This window comes from Cynoglossus semilaevis, chromosome Z (genome assembly GCF_000523025.1).
Source record: "Cynoglossus semilaevis isolate Cse_v1.0 chromosome Z, Cse_v1.0, whole genome shotgun sequence".
NCBI lineage: Eukaryota > Metazoa > Chordata > Actinopteri > Pleuronectiformes > Cynoglossidae > Cynoglossus > Cynoglossus semilaevis.
The window spans coordinates 4,412,631-4,432,620 of record NC_024328.1 but is presented as its reverse complement, the minus strand read 5'-3'; the positions used below and the strand labels follow the sequence as shown (position 1 = coordinate 4,432,620).

Sequence of the window (19,990 nt, the reverse complement as noted above, 5' to 3'; positions counted from 1 at the left end):
ATTGATGAATATTTGTTCGCCGGAGTGAATTATTTATCTACCTTCGTGTTAATAGTCTGCATATGTGCAACTGTAATAGTATGCGTATATGTGTAACCACAACATATACGTGTTAAAGCTGCAGCTCATTTTATGATGCTGTTTATGTTGTTAATGAGTCTGGTTATTTGTGTATTTGTGACAATTGCATGACAAAACTGATATTACCTCTGCGCTTCTTTCAATAAACAAGATTGTGGCTTCTGTCTCATAATCACGAGTAGTCTCTGATTAATAATATTTAGTTTTCTAAAAATTCTAAAATTATTGTTGTATATTGTATTTCCTTTCTTTTACATTAGCATAAATGGACTGTCTTTTTTTATCACAAGCTTTAGCTTCCAGCTCCGTGGAGGTGTGCAGGAGGAAGACCACCATCATTCCTCATTCCCAGTCCTCAGAGAAAACCCCCTTCCTCAGAGGTGGTGCACAACCTCTATTTTCACATTTGACTATGCATAGGACTGAATGGTCATTTGTTGGGAGGTAGGGGCAGCAGTTCAGCCCCATCTTCCCTTTTAATGCTGAGTAATTCTTGTTGAGTACACCTTAGCTGCCATCACTTTCACAGGGTGTGTCCACACACATTAGAACATTTTTTAAAAGCTGGTGGTTAACTTTGTCTGCAGTTTCCTCTGTGAACACACAGGAAATTGCTCATGTTATCGAGCAAATTCTGGTTTTATTTATCATGGCAAAAAAATTGTACTTGATCAACCAAATATGAAATTTATATCAGTCAAAGCAACAAAAAAGAAGGCATACTCAACACACACCAGAACTTTGGATTTAGGGCCGTATTCTAGCCTTTTGCAATACTATAATAGTAATTATACTGTAGCATAAACGTTTAACAGTTTAGGTGACAAGGATTTGTAAAAAGACATATTTGTTCCAGCGGCACAATAGTTTCACTTTTAGCTCTGTTTTGTAAGGGACAAGTGTCAGAACAAGTGTTACAATTGTGTTTATGTTTTTTCCATTAAATTTCAGATATCCATGTTTATTATTCATCTACCTTCCTGTAGGAGAGAAGACATTTACATGTATGCAATTAGCAGATGCTTTTATCCAAAGTGACTTACAAGAGAAGGTTTAACAATCAGGCTACATAAGGGTACTCTTGAAAGGAGACTGCTAATTAGGAAAGCGCGGCTTCTTAACTAGGGTTGGAGTGCAGATGTGGAGACAGGTGCAGGAGAAGGAAAGTGCTAGGACAGGACGTGCTCTCTAAATAGCTGGGTCTTAATGTAATCCTGTCAAAACAAGTCTAACCATAAATCAATCAAAGCCTTGATTAATAAGGAATTATTTTTGTAAGAAGCACAGCTATTGGTAGATGATTTAATTGATGTCATTATTTTGAAACCTGCCATGCAGTTGATCGTCGTCTGGGATAATGCATCACTGATTAAATTCTTGCTACCAATCAGGACTTGTCTTACTTTAGAAGCCACCCATAGATGCAGTGTAGCCTGTTGTACCACATGTCAGTGTGGACTGATTTAAAAAATAACATGACGGCTCGCAGTGTATGTTGCATCTGGGGTGGTGTAGACCTTTGACATACAGTGATGTCACCAGAATGTAAAGTTATCATGGAGATTTATCCATGCTTTGGTCCATATGAAATGCTCCAACTCAGTGTGAACCCCCCCTCCTTTCTCTAAAGCTCTGAACACTCCACCCGGTGTCAGGAGGGATTAGCTGTGCCAGTCCCAGCAGGACACACATATGCAAACACACACAGTGGCAGTGCCAGTTTATTGAAGTGACACCCATTCGTTCCTGTGTTTCAGTTTAAACGTGTTTTTCTGTAATGCCCTTGTAGTTACTGGGCTTCATGGCTCGTCGTCATTTGTTGTGGAATATTTAATATTTTTCTTGTGACATGTTGGCAGAGCACAGAGACAACAAAAGGTAGGGGGGCTGCTACTGAGTTATGAGTGTCTCTGTGGAGACCAGTGTGTGATTGTTGTCACATTTAATGTGAAGCTGATCCTGCATCGGAACTCAAGGGTCACAAGGACCAGTCACTAAGTGTTAAGTAAAAAGTTATGTCTGGGATTTGTGGAAAATGTTCTATAGTGTTTCTTGGTGGACAATTAATTTTATTTTTTTAGCTAGACATAGTCAGTAGTATATTGTTATTTAATGTAAAATTTTACGTCAAAAAGAGGTGTGATTGGATATCAGTGACAACCACTCATTTGACCAACATCCTAACAACTTCAGTTTAAATCAGTTAAAAAAAAGTCTATTCTCAAATGTCAAGATAAAGATCTTGCAAAAATGTGCATTTGATTTATAGCTAAATAGCACTACACCTTTGTAAGAGGAGTGGCATTCCCTACATTAGAAAAAACCCGTAAATGCATCATAATAACACTAAACATATCTCCTCTGTTACACACGTCTCTAGGCATGGTTAATAAATACTGTTAGACCAGTCTGCATTCATACTTGTCACAACAAACGCCCCGCACATCTGGTGCGAGAATCCCAAAACTCTATGGTTCATCGCAAAGGACGTAAAACATTTATAGCTGTTGCACAACATGTGCCTCTCAGAGACTTTAGCCTGGCATCTTTCTGCAAAAGAGGGCAGAGGAGTTCACCTCTGTCCTACATATTCACAACAAAACAACGTACTACATTCTGTACTGTATTGTTTTGAATGTGAGCCTAGATTGTTTTTTATAATGGATCTGAGGTTGAAAAGTGGACAGACAACTGATGGTCCAATCTCACACTTTTAACTTATAAATCTTAACATTCCTCTGTTTGAACAAAAAATAACTGACGTTTTGAAACAACTCTGAAATAGGGACCAATACTTAGTTGAGATATTTGTAGTCAGCAACCCGATACTGTGTAACTACAGTAACTGTGCACTGGTCAGCAATTTTCTTTTTGTTTTTTTTCAGCTGCAGTTCAGTGTCTTATTGCTGTTGTGGGTGGTTAATTTATGTGATGATTTATGTGATACATGATGTCAGCAGTTTGGAAGTGTTTTACATCAGGAACACAGACCCAAACAGGGCATACATTAAGATTTGTTATGTTTTGATAGTAGCATCATCCAAAAAGCCAAAGACACGCCATAGCACATAATATGCTAACATTTGTGCTCAGTTTAATGGCACAATGGACAGACTTACATCTAACTTGGTAATATTTTGCTGAAATTTATGTGGCAACAATGTGTTCTTTCATTTGTTCAGTTGAAAAAAATGATATCTGTACAACCCTACCCCGAAATCCTACTGCTGATTTGGCAATATGAAGTGAGCATCAATTCCACCTCCTCTATCTCTCCCTCTTTACCCGTCTGCTGATTCCTGTGACATGTGTGTGACTCAGTGGTGGTGGCGGTCCTGCTGTCTCTGGACTCTGCCTCACTGAACATGGAACACCAAATTTATAGTTCACTGAAGCAGAGTAAGGTCACAGAACACAGAAGAAAGCAGAGAGAGTGATAAGGCAGTTCTGTTGTTGCGTTGATAGAGCCTACACTGCCTTCCAACAGTCATTCTTCCACACGCATGTACAATGCCATCTAATGATTGAGTTTATTTATTTATTTTTAGGAAGAGGATTTAATACATTTTGGCTTGTAAAATCCAGAAGTGTGGATCGCTTTTCTTCCTTTCATGGGTACAGAATGAAGGCATATCCTCTTTACATACTCAAAGGTTTTAGGTCGATAGCCCAACACAAAAACTAAATGTTAGTTTAAACACATCCACCCTACCCTTCAGACACAAAATAATAATCAGATAGCTTCCACAATGAGAAGCTTCTACGACATCAATATGAGGTAACAGCAACAGTAACGAAAGATGGGAATTAAAAGTCACTGGTTAAGAAACATTACACACATCTTGTTAATTTTTTTTACCACATATGAAAAAATCGTATCTACCAGATGAATTACCATCATTGGGGTGACTTTGGAGCTGAAACATCCTCCTTGTAGTGTGCAGTTTTTAAACTGCTTACTCTCCTGTACCACGTTTGATTGAGACATCCAGTAAATTCACTTTATAGCACTGTGGAGTGTGAGTTAGAGTGTATTTTGTCACTTATTTTGTCAGAAATATTTTATATAGGCTTTACATTATTGATAGACATAGACCAGCGCAGAGAAGGGCACTGATCTAAGCTCTCAGAAAACTTCCTGTTTCTGAGAGTTTAACTTTGCTCTGTCAATAGAATTTGATGAAGTGCTTTTTTAAAACTTGTCTCCAATAAGTGTCTAAATGTAAAAATGAAAGTCTGTGTCTGGCTGTTTCCTGATTCCAGAAGTGTCAGTGTAACACTTAAACAGAGCTGTCTCCTTATATGTGTGAAGTATCTTCCGTTTTCTTTGTTCCTCTGTGGCAGTTAAACTGGCTGTGGAAGGGTTGATAATGGAGTTGGTGGTTGGTGTGATGCGTACAAGTGTGAAACATCAAGGAAGGATCCATAGATGAACCATCCCATATAAACTCCAAAATATAACCATCACTTTAAAAACATGGGTTTGACTAGAAGCAGGCAAAACAGTTGTCCATGTGATGCAATAGTAAAATAGGAAGCAGCCTTCCTCCCGTGTCATTTCCTGTTAGGACAAAAACATGTGCTGATTCAGCTTCACTCAGAGACCTGGAGCTGATTTTCTGCCCATTAAAACAAATTCAATGTTGAGTTCTTTTGTAGGAGGTCATGTAGGAAGCTCCCATTTTTTTCTCAGTCACCATTCAGTCTTAGCTTTTGAAGCTTTAGTAACTCACTAGGGGGGCAGTGGTGGCTTAGTGGTTAAGGAAGCTGAGGAAGGTTCGAATCCAACAGCTGCCAAGTTACCAGTGAGGTGCTCTGAGCATGGGCCCGTCCCCACATAGCGCTCCCTGGGCGCTCAAAAAACTGCAAACAGTTCACTTTGGTGATGGGTTAAATGCTGAGGTCACATTTGGTTGTGTGCCACAGTGGTGGCCACAATGTCACAATGACAAGGAGTTCACTTTTCTTTCCTTCTTTCCTTCTATGGTCTTCTCTTTTTTAAGTCTTATCACAGCTCCGAACACTTCAGTTGTGTCTAATGAGAAATGTGTGTTTTTTAATGTAATTCAAAGTTACCAAGTAACTTTTACTCAAAGTAAATTGATAAAGTAAGTATTTTTTTTACTTTTACTCAAATAGATTTTTAGATGGTTACTTGATGGTAGATGGTAGAATTCAGGCAAAGTAAAGATACTTTTACTTAATAAAATTTTCTCACTGCTTTTTTTCACATCTGGTAATCTCTCTTAAGGTCAGTTACTTACAAAATGTAGTGCTTGATATCTGGTAGTACTGCATGAATCTGGGTTCCTTTGCACCAACTGTGACAAATAAAACGTGCTGCAGTAAGTCCCCCACTGTTATTTTTGTGGTGACTTTCAGAAATAAAATCTATGCATTACTCTTTCTTTTAAACTTGTCTGTCCAATAATTACAAAATCAAATCAAGGTCCAAGTCTAAGTGCAAACTGTCCTTTGCACTTTTTACTCAGTACATTCATAAGTCATGGTCTAACTGCACTGTTTGTGGGTTATGGTAGCATCTTTAACATTTAGTCTTTATATTGATGCAAATATAAGGCATGAATGTGTACGACATGTATCCTGTTCCATTTGTAATGCTTTTAAATGGTTTATATCCAGGTTGAGCTTCATACTGCATTAATGGTACTGCAGGCATTTAAGGTTTCTGTTTGGCTAGAAACTGTTTGTTTGATCTGGCAACATTGCTCAGAGGCCAGTGATCATAAAGGTGTTGATGCGGATTTTGATCAGATATTTGAGTATGTGGTATGGAGGCTTTGCAGCTCACTGCTGTTTCATAGCAACCATTGTACAGATGGTCTGCAGAGATTTGGAGGAGTGGAAATAAAAACATCAGAGTATACACAGACGCACACACACACAGTGTGTGTCAAATCCTGACTCGCATCCAATGTATGATATATATGTATGTATATACAGTATGTACAAACCACTGCTAAGGCACTTTTGTTTTAGTCTCTCTAAGCAACTTCTTGACATAATTTATACCTGGAGGATCTAATTTTATCACGTCTAGCAGAGATGCATCATCTTTAAGGCAGTTTCCTTAGATATTGTAATTCAGTCTATCCAAGGTTTCGTATGCCATTGTCACTATTTGACATAGAGATGCAGTGCAATTATTTTGGCCAATTACAATTTCATATTTTTTGATAGTGTGTACGTAAAAGTAAATTGTTGTTGTTTGTGCAAAAATGCTCTTTTTGAGTTGCTCAAACATCCCTAGTAACTAAAAGTGAAAAGTAGCTTAAAGAAATTTATTTTTAAGCTACTTTTCACTTTTACCTTTTTTATTTCACATTTGCTCCTCAAATCAGATTATAGCACTTATAGATAGTTATAGCGGACTGGTAGTTGATTAAATAGAGGTGGCTTTATTAGAATACCCTCAAGATCAAGATGTGTTTACAGGTGAAAGCTGCTCCATGTGGATTACGTTTACATGACATCAGTAGGGTTTTATGTCCATGTGTCTGTTCATCTTTTTCTCCCAGACCTTTTCAATGTGTTTTTAGGCTTTACAGTTTAAAAAGAAACAGAATCCAATATGGTCAAGGTTATCAAGACATACATTTGGGTTTGATGAAGAGTGTGCTTCAGTCTGTCTTCTCGTCAGAGGAACTTGAAACAGAATTGACAGAAGTACAGTTTCACATCATGAACAAAACGAAAGGACAAGAACTTTTTTTCTTTCTGTTTTAGAGGTAGGACTCTCAGGAGTGTTTGTTTAAAAAAGTATGCACTTCAGAAATACGAGGAAAACTACAGGAAACTGTTTTGTAAATGATTGGCTCCTATATTTGGCCAAGTCTCTGGTAGAAAAAGACTTCTAACTTCATATGGAACTATCAGTCATCATTTTCCTTTTCTTATCAACAGGGCTGCCTTTGCCCTGACAAAGCCACTGAAAATGAACATGGTAAAAAGGATCATGGGAAGTCGGCGGCAGGAGGAGTGCAGTCCGCAGGACAATGCTCTCGGCCTGATGCACCTCCGCCGCCTCTTCTCAGAGCTGTGCCACCCACCACGTCATATGACCCAGAAGGAGCAGGAGGAGAAGCTCTACATGATGCTACCTGTGTTCAACAGGGTAATTCATAGTAGAATAAGTCAAAAGTGGCGAGTCACCATAATAAAGCTTTGGAATAAATACAATAGTTTTAATCCCTTGGAGCTGCTTTAAGGCTGGTTTGATTCTAAAGTTCACATCCACAATTGTTAGTGACACAGTCATGAGTGTTTAGCTGCTTAGTGCAGTAAACTCCCTCTGAGTCAATACACTGGTCATCCAAAAACAACAGTGTCACAGGTGCCAGTGGTTTACTGAGCCCTGACATAAGACTTCCTTCCACCACAGAAACCTTTATCAGGACCTAGAGACAGTATCTAGAAGACGCTGTAAGCAAGATTTTATTAGTACTTGACTGTAGCCCTTATGACACATTACTTACAGAGTTAATCACTTTTCATATATGAAGTTGTGAAATCTGCACTGATTTATGATGCAAATGTAGATGGCCACAATATAATACCTAGACTGATGTGTGCATGTTTGATTGTTTCCACATTGTGACATTTGTATTGTTGATTATTTTTTACCATTCCTAACTCAGCATGATGCGTTTCAGGTGTTTGGAAATGCTCCTCCCAGTTCCATGATGGAGAAGTTCTCCGATCTGCTGCAGTTCACTACACAGGTGTCACGACTCATGGTGACAGAGATCAGACGTCGAGCTTCCAACAAATCCACCGGTCAGTTTTTCTCAAACGTTTAGATGGTTATCAGATGGAAATTCTTCACAATTCCTTAATTCATTCAGAGAATAATGGGATCATTCAGGTGGTCTGTGTTTATGTTGGTGTATTTATTTATTGTGTCAAACAGAGGCAGCCAGTCGAGCCATCGTCCAGTTCCTGGAGGTGAATCAGAGTGAGGAGACGAGTCGAGGCTGGATGCTTCTGACCACCATCAACCTGTTGGCTTCATCTGGACAGGTGAGTTATGGAGGGTGAAAATGTCACATGTCTAAATGTTTTATATCTCTGAATTATTATTTTTTTATTATCTAATATGACTTTTGGATTAGTAAATCTTCTCTGTGGTGACTCTGTCATTGTTTGTAGGATCTAAACTATTCAGATTCAATCCCTGTCTGACTGAGAATTTTCTCTTCTTTAGAAAACAGTGGACTGCATGACGACCATGTCTGTCCCCTCCACTCTGGTCAAATGCCTCTATCTGTTCTTTGACCTGCCTCACATGGCCGAGGCCCCACTGGGCCCCCCTCCTCAGCCCCAACCACCGCTGCCCCCCCTACAGGAGAAGACAGTCCAGGGCCAACCTCAGCCAGAGCTACCGTTGGCTGACCGTAGGGCACTGCTACAAAAAGTCTTTGTTCAGGTACAGAGAAAGGCCTTAACCAGATTTAGCTAAACTAAAACGGAGCTAAATCTGTACCATAACTAAATCTAGCCAAAAGTCACTGTAAATATCTGATTATTATCCAGATATGTAGTGAAATAGATATAGACAAAAAAGTCCAAAACATCAACAAGATATAACTAAAGAGTGTTTTGTTGGTAAAAATATTGGCTGTATTGACTTAAAATAATAGTTTGGCAAGACATTAGCAAAAAAAATTTCCTGGATAGCCTTGAAATCTGACAAAGAGTAGTCAATTTAGCATTTAGTGAGTTAACAAATAGTTAAAATGCTACTCTGGAGGAAAGTAAGTTTGGAGAAATGGTAGTGTAACCATTAACAAAACTAGTCCAGAAAGAGCAGAAAGTAAGCCAACAATAGCTTACAAAAAGCAATAGCTTAATGCTAAGCTGTAGCATGCTAATATTAACCAGCAATTATGCTAGGATAGCTATCATACCATATCATCATAAAAACAATCAAGAAATATGAAAATGATGACAATAATTTCTCACCCTACTATCTTATACATACAAAAAATAATGTTCCTGCTTCTCCATCTTGTGTGCTGCAGATCCTTGTGAAGCTCTGCAACTTCGTTTCTCCAGCTGAGGAGCTGGCTCAGAAAGACGACCTTCAGCTGCTCTTCAGTGCCATCACTTCTTGGTGTCCACCCCACAACTTGCCCTGGAGAAGGAGTGCGGGCGAGGTGCTGACAACCATTTCCCGCCACGGACTTAGCGTTAACGTAGTCAAATACATCCATGGTATATATTTTTCCAAGCTGATGATCATTTACCTTAAAATGCATTGTTATTGTCCAGATGTTTAATTAAAAAAAAAACTCAAATAGTTTCTTCCATTTATTATTATTTACAGAGAAGGAATGTTTAGCCACGTGTGTCCAAAACATGCAGCAGTCAGATGACTTATCACCGCTGGAGATTGTGGAGATGTTTGCTGGCCTCTCCTGCTTCCTCAAAGACTCAAGTGACGTCTCACAGACACTGCTGGATGACTTCAGGATGTGTCAAGGTTATGCCTTCCTTTGTGATCTCATGCTCAGGTACGAGTCATAATGTTGTTACTTCTCTGAGTTGCTGTGTTTCTCATGGTCAGTAAACACACCCTTTTATCTCTGTCAGACTGGAACAGGCCAAAGAGGACGAATCCAAGGATGCACTCAAAGACCTCATAAACTTGGTCACATGTCTGACCACGTACGGTATAACTGAGCTGAAACCTGCAGGTCTGACCACCGGCGCCCCCTTTCTGCTGCCTGGGTTTGTTCTTCCACAGCCTTCTGGGAAAGGTAAGATTTTCACTTTGTTAAAGCATCTGGGAAAAAAGAACATTATTTATACATAACAGTTGTTCATAGTAAAAGTCACAGAGTGTATTAAGTAATATATGTAGTATATATGTAATAAAAGTAATTTACTGCAGCTACTGACCTGTTCTTTTTTTTCTTTAGAACACACAGTAAGGAACATTCAGGCCTTTGCCGTCCTTCAAAATGCCTTCCTTCGTGCTAAAACCAGCCGCCTGGCCTGCATGCTGCTGGACGCCATCGGAAACATCTATGCTGTCGAGCCAGCTAATTATTTTATTTTGGAGTCTCAGCACACACTCTCACAGTTCGCTGAGCGTGTGGCAAAACTACCTGAGGCCCAGGTCAAGTACTTTGAGTTGCTGGAGTTCGTGGTATTCAGCCTTAACTATGTTCCATGTAAGGAGTTGTTCAGTGTGAGCGTATTGCTAAAGTCTAGCACGTCGCATGCATGCAGCGTCACTGCCGTGCGCTCGCTGCTGAAGTTAGCCAGACATGATACTGTCTTCAATGATGTCTTGCGCGAGGTGGGCCTGCTGGAGGTTCTGGTTAACCTACTGCACAAGTATGCTGCCATGCTGAAAGAGCCAGTTACGCAGTCCACAATGACAACAATGCAGTTACATGCTCACGAGCAAGGTAGGGATGATCCATCATTCAGTTCCTGCATCTCTTAGGGCATTTTGACTCCTTGTTGAGATCTGACTTTAGTTCTGCTCTCTGTCTCTGCGTTTGTCCCTGTTTGCAGCGGAATGTAAAAACAACTGTGTGGCTGAGGAACAGAAGCAGTTAGCCTGGCTGGTGATGGAGACACTGACGGTGTTACTGCAGGGCAGCAACAACAGCAGCACTAATGCAGGTTTGTTGAAAAATGTACAGTATTTCAATGAGCCCATGAAGTGTGAGTTACTCCACGGTGAAAACTGTACACACTGAATTCATGATTATAACTTTAGATTTAGTTGAAAAGATCAATCTTGGTCTGAAGTACAGCATAAATCATAAACATTATAAGATTAAATTCCCGTGATCAATTAATTAGATGTGCAACAGGCTGCACGTGTTTTAAATTTTACATTTTTAAATCTTTATTTAATTTTGTTGTTTAGTCACTGAGCCATTCCAAGACATCTTCTAGATATTTGGTCTAATTTTAAGTAAAGATATGTGTCAACTCTCACTGTTCTTCCTAAATCTTTTTTCCATTTCCCCTTCTTTCCTTCCCCTGCCCCTGCACTCTTTTCACAGCTTTGTTTAGAGAGTTTGGTGGTGCTCGCTGTGTTCACAACATTGTGCGGTATCGTCAGTGTCGGGACCATGCTCTCCTCATCATCCAGCAGCTCATTCTGTCTCCCAGCGGAGATGACGACATGGGGACGCTGCTGGGTCTAATGCACTCGGCACCACCCACTGAGCTGCAGCTGAAGACTGACATCCTGAGGGTAGAATAACTGAATTACTGCCTCCTGCTGGTTGGAACAGTCACACATGAAGGCCATCAAATACAATCAATTGAAACATTTCTACTCTTGCTCATTTCTGTAGGCTTTGCTGGCAGTGTTGCGCGAGAGTCACCGCACACGGACAGTCTTTCGTAAAGTTGGCGGTTTTGTTTATGTCACCTCCTTGTTGGTGGCGATGGAGCGCTCTCTGTGTCAGCCTCCCCGCCAGGGCTGGGAGAAGGTGAACCAGAACCAGGTCTTTGAGCTCCTGCTCACTGTCTTCTGCACGCTGACTGCTGCCATGCGTTATGAACCCGCCAACTCCCACTTTTTCCGCACAGAAATCCAGTTTGAGAAGCTGGCTGATGCTATCAGGTAAGAAATTGGCTACGACATGATTGTTTACTATTTAATTAACTTTATGCCAAAGGTTCAATATAATCTTCTCTTACTTCTGTCCCTGATCATCTCTAGGCTCCTCGGTTGTTTCTCTGATACTAAGAAACTGGCTCCTACCTCTGTCTTTCCATCAAATGCGCAGCCCTTCCAGAGGTTGCTTGAGGATGATTGTGCCCCTGGTGGTTGTGCAGGAGACAGCGTCTGTCCCACACTTAAAAGCTGCAGCAAACTTTTTATCTACATGTACAAAATGGCCACTGACTCATTTGACAGGTCAGTCTGAAGAACTAAGACCAGAAACTAAGGGCAATTAATATGTAATTTACCATATTAATGGTTTTTTCTTTTTACTTTCCCACGACAACAAAAATCATTGTATTTTACAGTGTTAGAAAAAGATGATGAAACTGATTTAGACCAAAAATGTTCAACATGACAAAACTGTGATTCACGTTTTCACACGTTTGCTCAATCAGTGCTGTAGTGAACAAAACTTGTTTGTCTGTGAACTCAGCAGCTTCTCAGTCATGTGAGACTCACACATACACATGCCTGACCAGTAGTGACCTTTCCTCAGAAAAGTCTGCTTTGATGGTAGTTGTTGAGGTATAAGCAGAGAACAGCTTCTAGCTTCTGTTTCGTATGTCTATTGCTGCATTAAAATTCAGCTCAGTTGAAAAAGTTGAAGAATTGGTCTTTAGCTCCAAAAAAACATATGGAAAACCCTGTTATTTTTATAATTAAACCAAATGTGTTGAATATATGTTACAAAATAACAATTTTGTTACCAACAACAATAATGTACTTAGCAAAAAAAAAGTGCATAAGGTCATGGTAAAAACTTACTTAAAAACTGCCACGAAAGGTCACAAAAGTTTTTAAAATATATGTCATCAACACAATATGTTAGTTTAATTTTCTAGTAACACAACTTTTAGACATTTATAAACATGTAACTATGTCTAGTAATACTCAAATGACCAAATTCACTGATTGGTGCAGAAAGTCAAAATATCATTAATAAAGTGGCAACAGTTTCTATAATGTTTACTGGGGTGTTGAATGGACACAGCCAGTAAAATTACTTAAAATGGTCATGCAATTGACCTGGCAAATCTTCATTCTGTATCTTAAATTGTTCATGTTTCTCCGATCCTGTTTCTGTCTCTAGATTAACAACAACTTCTTATTGTCTCTTTTTCCTTCTTTCCTATTCCTTTAACACTTGACACTGTCTGACTGCTCCACCTGTCTGGCTCTGTGTGTATGTACGCGCGTGCATGTGTGCATGCACAGTCGTGCAGAGCAGATCCCTCCCTGTCTGACTCACGAGACCTCACTGCCCTCACCGTGGGGCACACCAGCCCTCACCAGGAAGAGGTAGCTAAAGCTTTCTGTCTCCTTTGTCCTCATTCTTTCTTCCTTTTTCCTACTGCTTCCCTTTCCTGTGACTTGACTGCGTCAAAACCCAGACACATGATCTTCACAAAAAATGAAACATCTAGGTCAGCTGGAATCTAAAATACATTTTGGAATTTTTATCTTATTGTAAGGCAGACCTCAATCGGAAACAGATGTTTATGAATCACTTTCTCTTCCACAAAACGTCTGTAGAGACAATTTGGGAATTAAGCACACTGTGATAAATAAGCTGCTGGTCTACTGCTGCCTCCTGTGGTCAATTTGTGTCAAGTAATTAAATCTGAAAAAGTTTAATAAGGAAAGTTACAGAATACTACATTTGTCCTTAATGATAGGGGGTGAGTTAAACCAGGTAACAGCCTCTTTTGGCAGCAGCCTTCATTAGTTTGTGGGCCATTGACTCTAAATAGTGACACTTCTGTGGAGTAAAGTAGGCCAACTGACCTCTTCTTGTTTTCTTAGACATGGATACTATGGAACATCTGGCCCACCTGCCCCCGTCAAAGCTCTGACTGACCTAAAACTACACCTGTCTAACCCCATCCACATTGCTGGTTCCTCCTCTTCATCAGAGCTAGTGGTCATCCACCCGGGGGCAGTTCTGGCCATGCTGGATCTGCTGCCCTCCGTCTGCTCCGACAGCCAACCTGAGGTGAGGGAACTAGGTCAGGGGACTCATGTATGCCGTATAATTTGGCGTTTCAATGGATTCTAAACTCCACCCTCTGTGCATTCCTTAGCATGCTCTGGACCTACAGCTAGCTGTGGCCAACATTCTGCAGCTGCTGGTGAACAGTGAGAGAAACCAGCAGCTTCTGTGTGATGCTAGTCTGCACCAGAGGCTGCTGCAGCGCTGCAGCCACGCTTTGAGCGATGAGGAGCATCCACTGCATCCACCGCTACAGAGGATGTTTGAGAGGCTGGCCTCACAAGCACTGCAGCCCATGGTTCTTAGGTATGCCAGCTAACTCCAACAGACAAACAGGAAGCATTTCAGTCACGGAGACCAACAGTGGAGATTCTATTGGACCACTTTCAAAAAGGAAAATAAAACACACACCCACAGTCTACTTTTCCTGAGTTTGATTGTAGGGTGGTTTATTTTTGAAAAAAAAAAGGATTAAACATTAGGTCAAACCATCAGTCAAATTACCAGAAGGTAAATTTATCGATAATTATATTTTAGTAAAAAGGGTTTAATCATCAAGGTAAAATTGAAACAGTATCAAAAGGTTTTACATATAAATATAAGAATAGTACAATGTAATGTTAATCTTTAAAAAAATGTATATAGTTCTCTTATGATTCACACACATTTCATACATATTTACTTTTTCCAAGTGAGTTTGACATTTAAAAAAAATTAAATTCTTATATTTGTGCCTTTATGGATGTTTTCCTCCTCTCAGTAACATTTTATCCATTTCATCCGTAGGGAGTTTGTGCGTCTGGGAAACCCTCTTAATTGTGGAGCCTGGGATAAGAAGCTGCTGAAACAGTACAGAGTTCACAAACCCAGTTCAGTGAGCTACGACAGCGAGATGAGAAGTAAAGACCCGGACACTGTTTAACAATCTGTTTGGACAGTTCTAACACAATTCCTAAATGTTTCAACTCTCTTATAGACTATTATTATGAGCTTTGATGTTTATTTCGATATTCTTGGTCAATCTTAAAAATATCTGGCAATGTGTTAGCTTTGTGACCAACTAATTATTTTCTAGCTTTTAGCTACTTGTGTGTTCTGTCATATTCACATTTTTGAGTATTAGAAGTTGGTCACACCTAAACATGAAAGGTTTTGTGTTTTACTATATTTTCCTAAATTTTTAAAAGCATTTTTCTATATATTTGACAAACTGTTATGCTATTCTATAAATTCTCTAAGATTTTCATACATTGTAATTGATAAAACTGATTAATTGCTGTTTTTATTATATAAAAAACAGTGAAATCCTGATGAATTATGATGTGTTGGTGACACTGCACTGATAGACTGTGTCCCTGTTTCTGTGTGATGTCACAGGCAGCATGACCATGTCCACGGAGGGCTTTGGTGCCGATAGTGTGTTTGCTACGCCAGCAGAGGAGAATGGTCAGTACAGGATCAGCCGCAGCCTTGTGCGCTCAGCAGAGGGCAGCACTGTGCCATTGACCAGGGTCAAGTGTCTAGTCTCCATGACAACGCCCCATCACATCCGCCTGCATGGCTCAGCGGTCACACCTGCCTTTATTGAGTTTGACACCTCACTGGAAGGTTTTGGGTGAGTTTTTAAAATATTCTGTTAATGTGTTCAGAAGCTGTAAAAGCACAGTTCTAAAATAAAAACATAAAATATGACTTATTGGAGAAGGTTTAGAAATGCAGACTAATTTGAAATCAATGTGAGAAAGAGAGTAAAACAAAATCACACTGGAGAGAATCCATCTTAAAACTGGGAGCTACTGGAACCACGCAACTTATCAGTATGATGATCAGTTCAGCTCCACCTACCTGTTCATCACTGAGTCATAGCATCTGAATATAACATGGAGTTCCTGCTGCAACACTGCAGTGTGTGCTCTACTTTTAGAGTCACATACTGGCAGATACCACCCATCTGTCTAGCTGAAAAATTAATGATGCTGCTGCTGCTGCTGTGAGGAAAAAGGCTGAAAGACGATTAAAAAGTCTACATCCAGTTGTATCACAACCTTTAAATGAATTTTTTTTTTTACATCACAGTGATTTTCAGAGATGTGTGCATTATGAATGCAAACTATAAAACACTGGGTTCAGTTAGGTAACAATTTGTTGTAAACACAATAATAAATCAAAAGGTGGTTGAGACAGCAGGATTTCCTTCAGACAATAATATAACATGTCAACTGTGTGTGTGTGGTGGCAGCTATGTTTATTTTATTTTATTGTTTTACACAATGTGAATTTTGGTTGTTGTCCCCCAGTTGTCTCTTCCTGCCCAGCGTGGCTCCTCCACACAACAACCCCTCCAGCTCCGCCACCACCTCTGCTGTTGCTGAAGGAGCTGTGCTCAGTGGGATGGGATCAGGTGAGTTAGGGTACTCCCTATGATCACAGATTTCTCTGCTCACGTGCACAAATCTGCACATTGGACAAACCTTTCAAACTCTTTCTTCTTCTGCTGCAGGGGAGCGCTTGTTTCCTCCACCATCTGGACTCAGCTACTCCACTTGGTTCTGTGTTGAGCGTTTCAGCTCTGTGCCCCATGCTCACCCCCTGCGTCTTCTCACCGTGGTCCGTCGAGCCTCTTCCTCAGAGCAGCACTACGTCTGCCTGTCTGTCGTTCTGTCCTGTAAAGACCGGACCTTGAGTGTCTCCACCAAAGAGGAGCTTCTGCAGACCTACTGTGAGTCTCTGCTGAGACCGCATCTTTTTAAATGAACACAACTCTGCCACACATTCTGTAAATGTATCTGAATTTTAGGAAGGTATTGGCAGAGGTCATGTTTTTTTTACTCTACACCCAGCTAATCTGTTGTATTTTATTTTTGTGGTTCCAGCGGACGAGTCAAGTGAGGAGTCTGCCTTTTACGAGCTTCTTCCATGCTGCGCTCGTTTCCGCTGTGGTGAGCTCATCTCCGAGGGTCAGTGGCATCACTTGCTGTTGGTGATGAGCAAAGGCATGTTGAAGAATAGCATGGTCTCACTGTACATCGATGGTCAATTGGTCAACACTGTCAAGGTACAAAAGAAAACTCATGACAATGTAACAGACTCAAGAAATGTTCCAGGTGACATTAACTTTTACACTAAATACTAATTTATTTTTTATTTCTTCGCTCTCTCTCTCTCTCTCTCTCTCTCTCTCTAACCCCCCTTACCTCTAGTTACACTACATCCATAGTTCACCTGGGGGTTCTGGTTCTACTAACCCTCCGGTGGTCAGTACTGTTTATGGTTATGTGGGAACTCCACCAGCCCAGAGACAAATCTCTAGTTTGGTCTGGCGTCTGGGCCCCACCCATTTCCTGGAGGAAGTTCTGCCCGCCTCCAGCGTAGCGGCCATCTACGAATTCGGACCAAACTATGTGGGCAGTTTCCAAGCGGTGTACTTGCCCTGTGAGTGATGGCATCACTGCTTTTGGCATCAACCTGTCTTTTCTCTCTCCTGTGGCAGCACTTCTTCACTCTGTTTATCGTTTCAGGTAAAGATTCGAAGGTTGAAGCAGTTCCAGCATCTCCAGTTGCATTGGTTGCTGAGGAGAAGGTGTCTTTCAGTCTATACGCTGTCTCTGCATCCACACTGACTGTAGCTAAGATCCGCAAGAACTACAACAAACTGGACAGTAAAGCCATCGCCAAACAGGTGAGAAACCCTGTTGGTACAGCTGCTAGTTGTCCTCAGAGATGCTGTCATATGTCTCTAGATACACATTTCAAACATTCCAAAAAGAAAATGTTGGAAGGAAAATGTGAAAAAATTTAAATTTCTTGGTCATGTTATCCTATTTTTTATTTCAGGGATCTAACTTACCTAATTAATATATAATGTTTGAATTGTTATAAAACCATAATATTAGTGTTTTGGGCTAATATTTATGCTGCTTTTCCTTGGCTAATTTTCAGTTATGTTTTGGCTTAGTTATCTTTTGGTCTATTTTTCTCATTATAAGGCTATTTTTGTTAGCTTTTTCTCTATCTTTTTTTACCACATTTTTAGTATATATTGCCCAGGTGTATTCTAAAGCATTTGACTTTACATTTAAAAAAATCTCTCCTTCTCCTCTTTCCATTTTTAGTTGGCTGTGTCATCTCATGAAAACGCTACTCCTGTGAAGCTGATCCATAACGCTGCAGGTCACCTCAATGGTCCTGCCCGCACGATTGGAGCAGCAGTGGTTGGATACTTGGGTAAATATTTGTGATATTCTTAGATCTTAGACCACCATGCCATCACTTCAGACCTCTGTATGACAGTCAATTGTGATGTCTTCTCTTCCTGTTTAGGTGTGCGAACCTTCATACCCAGACCTGTGGCCACAAACCTGCAGTTTGTAGGTGGGGCAGCGGCCATTTTGGGTCTGGTCGCCATGGCATCTGATGTGGAGGGTCTGTATGCAGCAGTCAAAGCTCTGGTCTGTGTTGTCAAAAGCAATCCGCTGGCCAGTAAGGAGATGGAGCGCATCAAAGGTTACCAGGTCAGGCAAATATTTAGTCACTTCCTGTTTTCATTTTTTTACTTTCTGTTCTGTTCTGTTCATCTCTGACATGTTTCCATTTCTTCTAATTCATACAGCTACTGGCCATGCTTCTAAAGAAGAAACGCTCGCTGCTCAACAGCCACATCCTCCACCTGACGTTCTCACTGGTGGGGACGGTGGACAGTGGCCATGAGACATCCATCATCCCCAACTGTACTGCCTTCCAGGACCTGCTCTGTGACTTTGAGGTAGAGGAACAATAAAAATGTAAGTCTGTTGTTTGTTATTTTACTCAAGCATTTATTTAACATGCATGTGTTTGTCTCCTCAGGTTTGGCTCCACGCTCCCTACGAGCTGCACCTGTCTCTGTTTGAGCACTTTATTGAGCTGCTGACTGAGTCCAGGTCAGTCTACCATTCTCTTCTATATCAATGGTGATTTTTGTCTGTTTTGTGATTTCATGGTCCTAACCTTACTTTTTTTTTCAGCGAGGCAGCAAAAAATGCCAAACTGCTGCGAGAATTTCAGCTGATTCCACGATTGCTGCTGACACTGAGAGACACCACGTTGTCGCAGCAGACGGTCGCTGCCATCAGCAATGTGTTGAGTCTACTTCTGCAGGGCTTCACCAACGTGCACGACCTGCTCAGGTACACTCTCATGTTACTGTCTTTAACTGTGTATGGTTTTTAGTGCTGTCACGCACTCACCTGCACTGACTGTCATCAACTCTCAGGTTTGGTCAGTTCATCTCCTCCACTCTTCCCACATTCGCTGTCTGTGAGAAGTTTGTGGTGATGGAAATTAACAATGAAGAGAAGATCGACGGGGGTAAAAATAGACATAGAACTTCTTCTATTGACTGCACAAAAAATAGTTGTAGAGGTGAGATGTCACTGCAATAACAGAGTTTGTCCTCCCTGCAGGAAACGATGAAGACTTTGGAGGTCTTTTTTCTGCCAACTTGATTTTGCTAAGAAACCGACTGTTAGAGAATCTGCTGCTTCTGCTCTTCACCAGCAAAGAAAAAAATGGCAGTGGAGGTGTCAGCAGCGTCAACACTCAGTGAGTTAGTTAATAAAACAATGTCTTTACATCAATCATTGTCCAAACATTCGTTTATGGTTTGAGTTAACTTCCTCTTTGTCTCCTCCTGCAGGGCGTGTGAAGAGCTTGTTCGTACTCTGGGCTTTGATTGGCTTTTGATGTTTATGGAGGAGCATCTCCATCCCAGTACCGTGACAGTGGCTCTGTGGATCATGGTGGTTCTTCTGTCCAACCAGTCCATCCTCAACCGGTTTAAAGAGGGAGTCTGTGGTGGTGGCTGGCTGGACCACACTGATGCTGTACTGACCAATAAGATTGGTACCGTGCTGGGTGAGTGTAGGATGGAGGCTGTATGTAAAAGAAATTTTTTGTTGTCAGAGTCTTCGTGTCCCTATTGTTTTCCATTTACTGATTTAACCTACTGCTGTATTGAAATCTCTCTGCTCTTGTATGCTCTACTCTGACGTTTTCATATCTCCCTCATCTTGGCCTTGAGCAGGTTTCAATGTGGGACGCAGTGCCGGCGGACGCTCCACACTGCGAGAAATCAACCGGGATGCCTGTCACTTCCCAGGATTCCCAGTGCTGCAGACGCTGCTGCCCAAACACACTAACGTTCCAGAGCTCTACTTCCTGCT

General features: G+C 40.8%; 1 protein-coding gene across 6 annotated transcripts in view; it reads left to right on the top strand.

Moving 5' to 3' along the window:
- Positions 1 to 19,990, top strand: part of wdfy3 (WD repeat and FYVE domain containing 3) — a 33,931-nt gene that overhangs the window by 1,755 nt on the left and 12,186 nt on the right. For 4 of the 6 annotated variants that reach the window (XM_025053418.1, XM_025053417.1, XM_025053415.1 and 1 more), the window contains exons 2-31: positions 7,006 to 7,216; positions 7,755 to 7,878; positions 8,012 to 8,121; positions 8,306 to 8,527; positions 9,123 to 9,315; positions 9,428 to 9,614; positions 9,694 to 9,860; positions 10,023 to 10,517; positions 10,627 to 10,737; positions 11,127 to 11,320; positions 11,424 to 11,695; positions 11,795 to 11,992; positions 13,604 to 13,793; positions 13,882 to 14,096; positions 14,577 to 14,689; positions 15,168 to 15,405; positions 16,088 to 16,191; positions 16,291 to 16,509; positions 16,664 to 16,845; positions 16,991 to 17,222; positions 17,309 to 17,469; positions 17,903 to 18,014; positions 18,111 to 18,301; positions 18,400 to 18,552; positions 18,636 to 18,709; positions 18,794 to 18,955; positions 19,042 to 19,136; positions 19,232 to 19,370; positions 19,465 to 19,682; positions 19,852 to 19,984. In XM_025053418.1, the coding sequence (XP_024909186.1) occupies positions 7,037 to 7,216; positions 7,755 to 7,878; positions 8,012 to 8,121; positions 8,306 to 8,527; positions 9,123 to 9,315; positions 9,428 to 9,614; positions 9,694 to 9,860; positions 10,023 to 10,517; positions 10,627 to 10,737; positions 11,127 to 11,320; positions 11,424 to 11,695; positions 11,795 to 11,992; positions 13,604 to 13,793; positions 13,882 to 14,096; positions 14,577 to 14,689; positions 15,168 to 15,405; positions 16,088 to 16,191; positions 16,291 to 16,509; positions 16,664 to 16,845; positions 16,991 to 17,222; positions 17,309 to 17,469; positions 17,903 to 18,014; positions 18,111 to 18,301; positions 18,400 to 18,552; positions 18,636 to 18,709; positions 18,794 to 18,955; positions 19,042 to 19,136; positions 19,232 to 19,370; positions 19,465 to 19,682; positions 19,852 to 19,984 (5,384 nt within the window). In that variant the 5' untranslated portion in view covers positions 7,006 to 7,036. Of the gene's footprint in view, positions 1 to 371; positions 462 to 7,005; positions 7,217 to 7,754; positions 7,879 to 8,011; positions 8,122 to 8,305; positions 8,528 to 9,122; positions 9,316 to 9,427; positions 9,615 to 9,693; positions 9,861 to 10,022; positions 10,518 to 10,626; positions 10,738 to 11,126; positions 11,321 to 11,423; positions 11,696 to 11,794; positions 11,993 to 13,015; positions 13,100 to 13,603; positions 13,794 to 13,881; positions 14,097 to 14,576; positions 14,690 to 15,167; positions 15,406 to 16,087; positions 16,192 to 16,290; positions 16,510 to 16,663; positions 16,846 to 16,990; positions 17,223 to 17,308; positions 17,470 to 17,902; positions 18,015 to 18,110; positions 18,302 to 18,399; positions 18,553 to 18,635; positions 18,710 to 18,793; positions 18,956 to 19,041; positions 19,137 to 19,231; positions 19,371 to 19,464; positions 19,683 to 19,851; positions 19,985 to 19,990 lie in introns of those variants that run through there. The other 2 variants (XM_025053419.1, XM_025053416.1) reach the window with 2 other exon arrangements.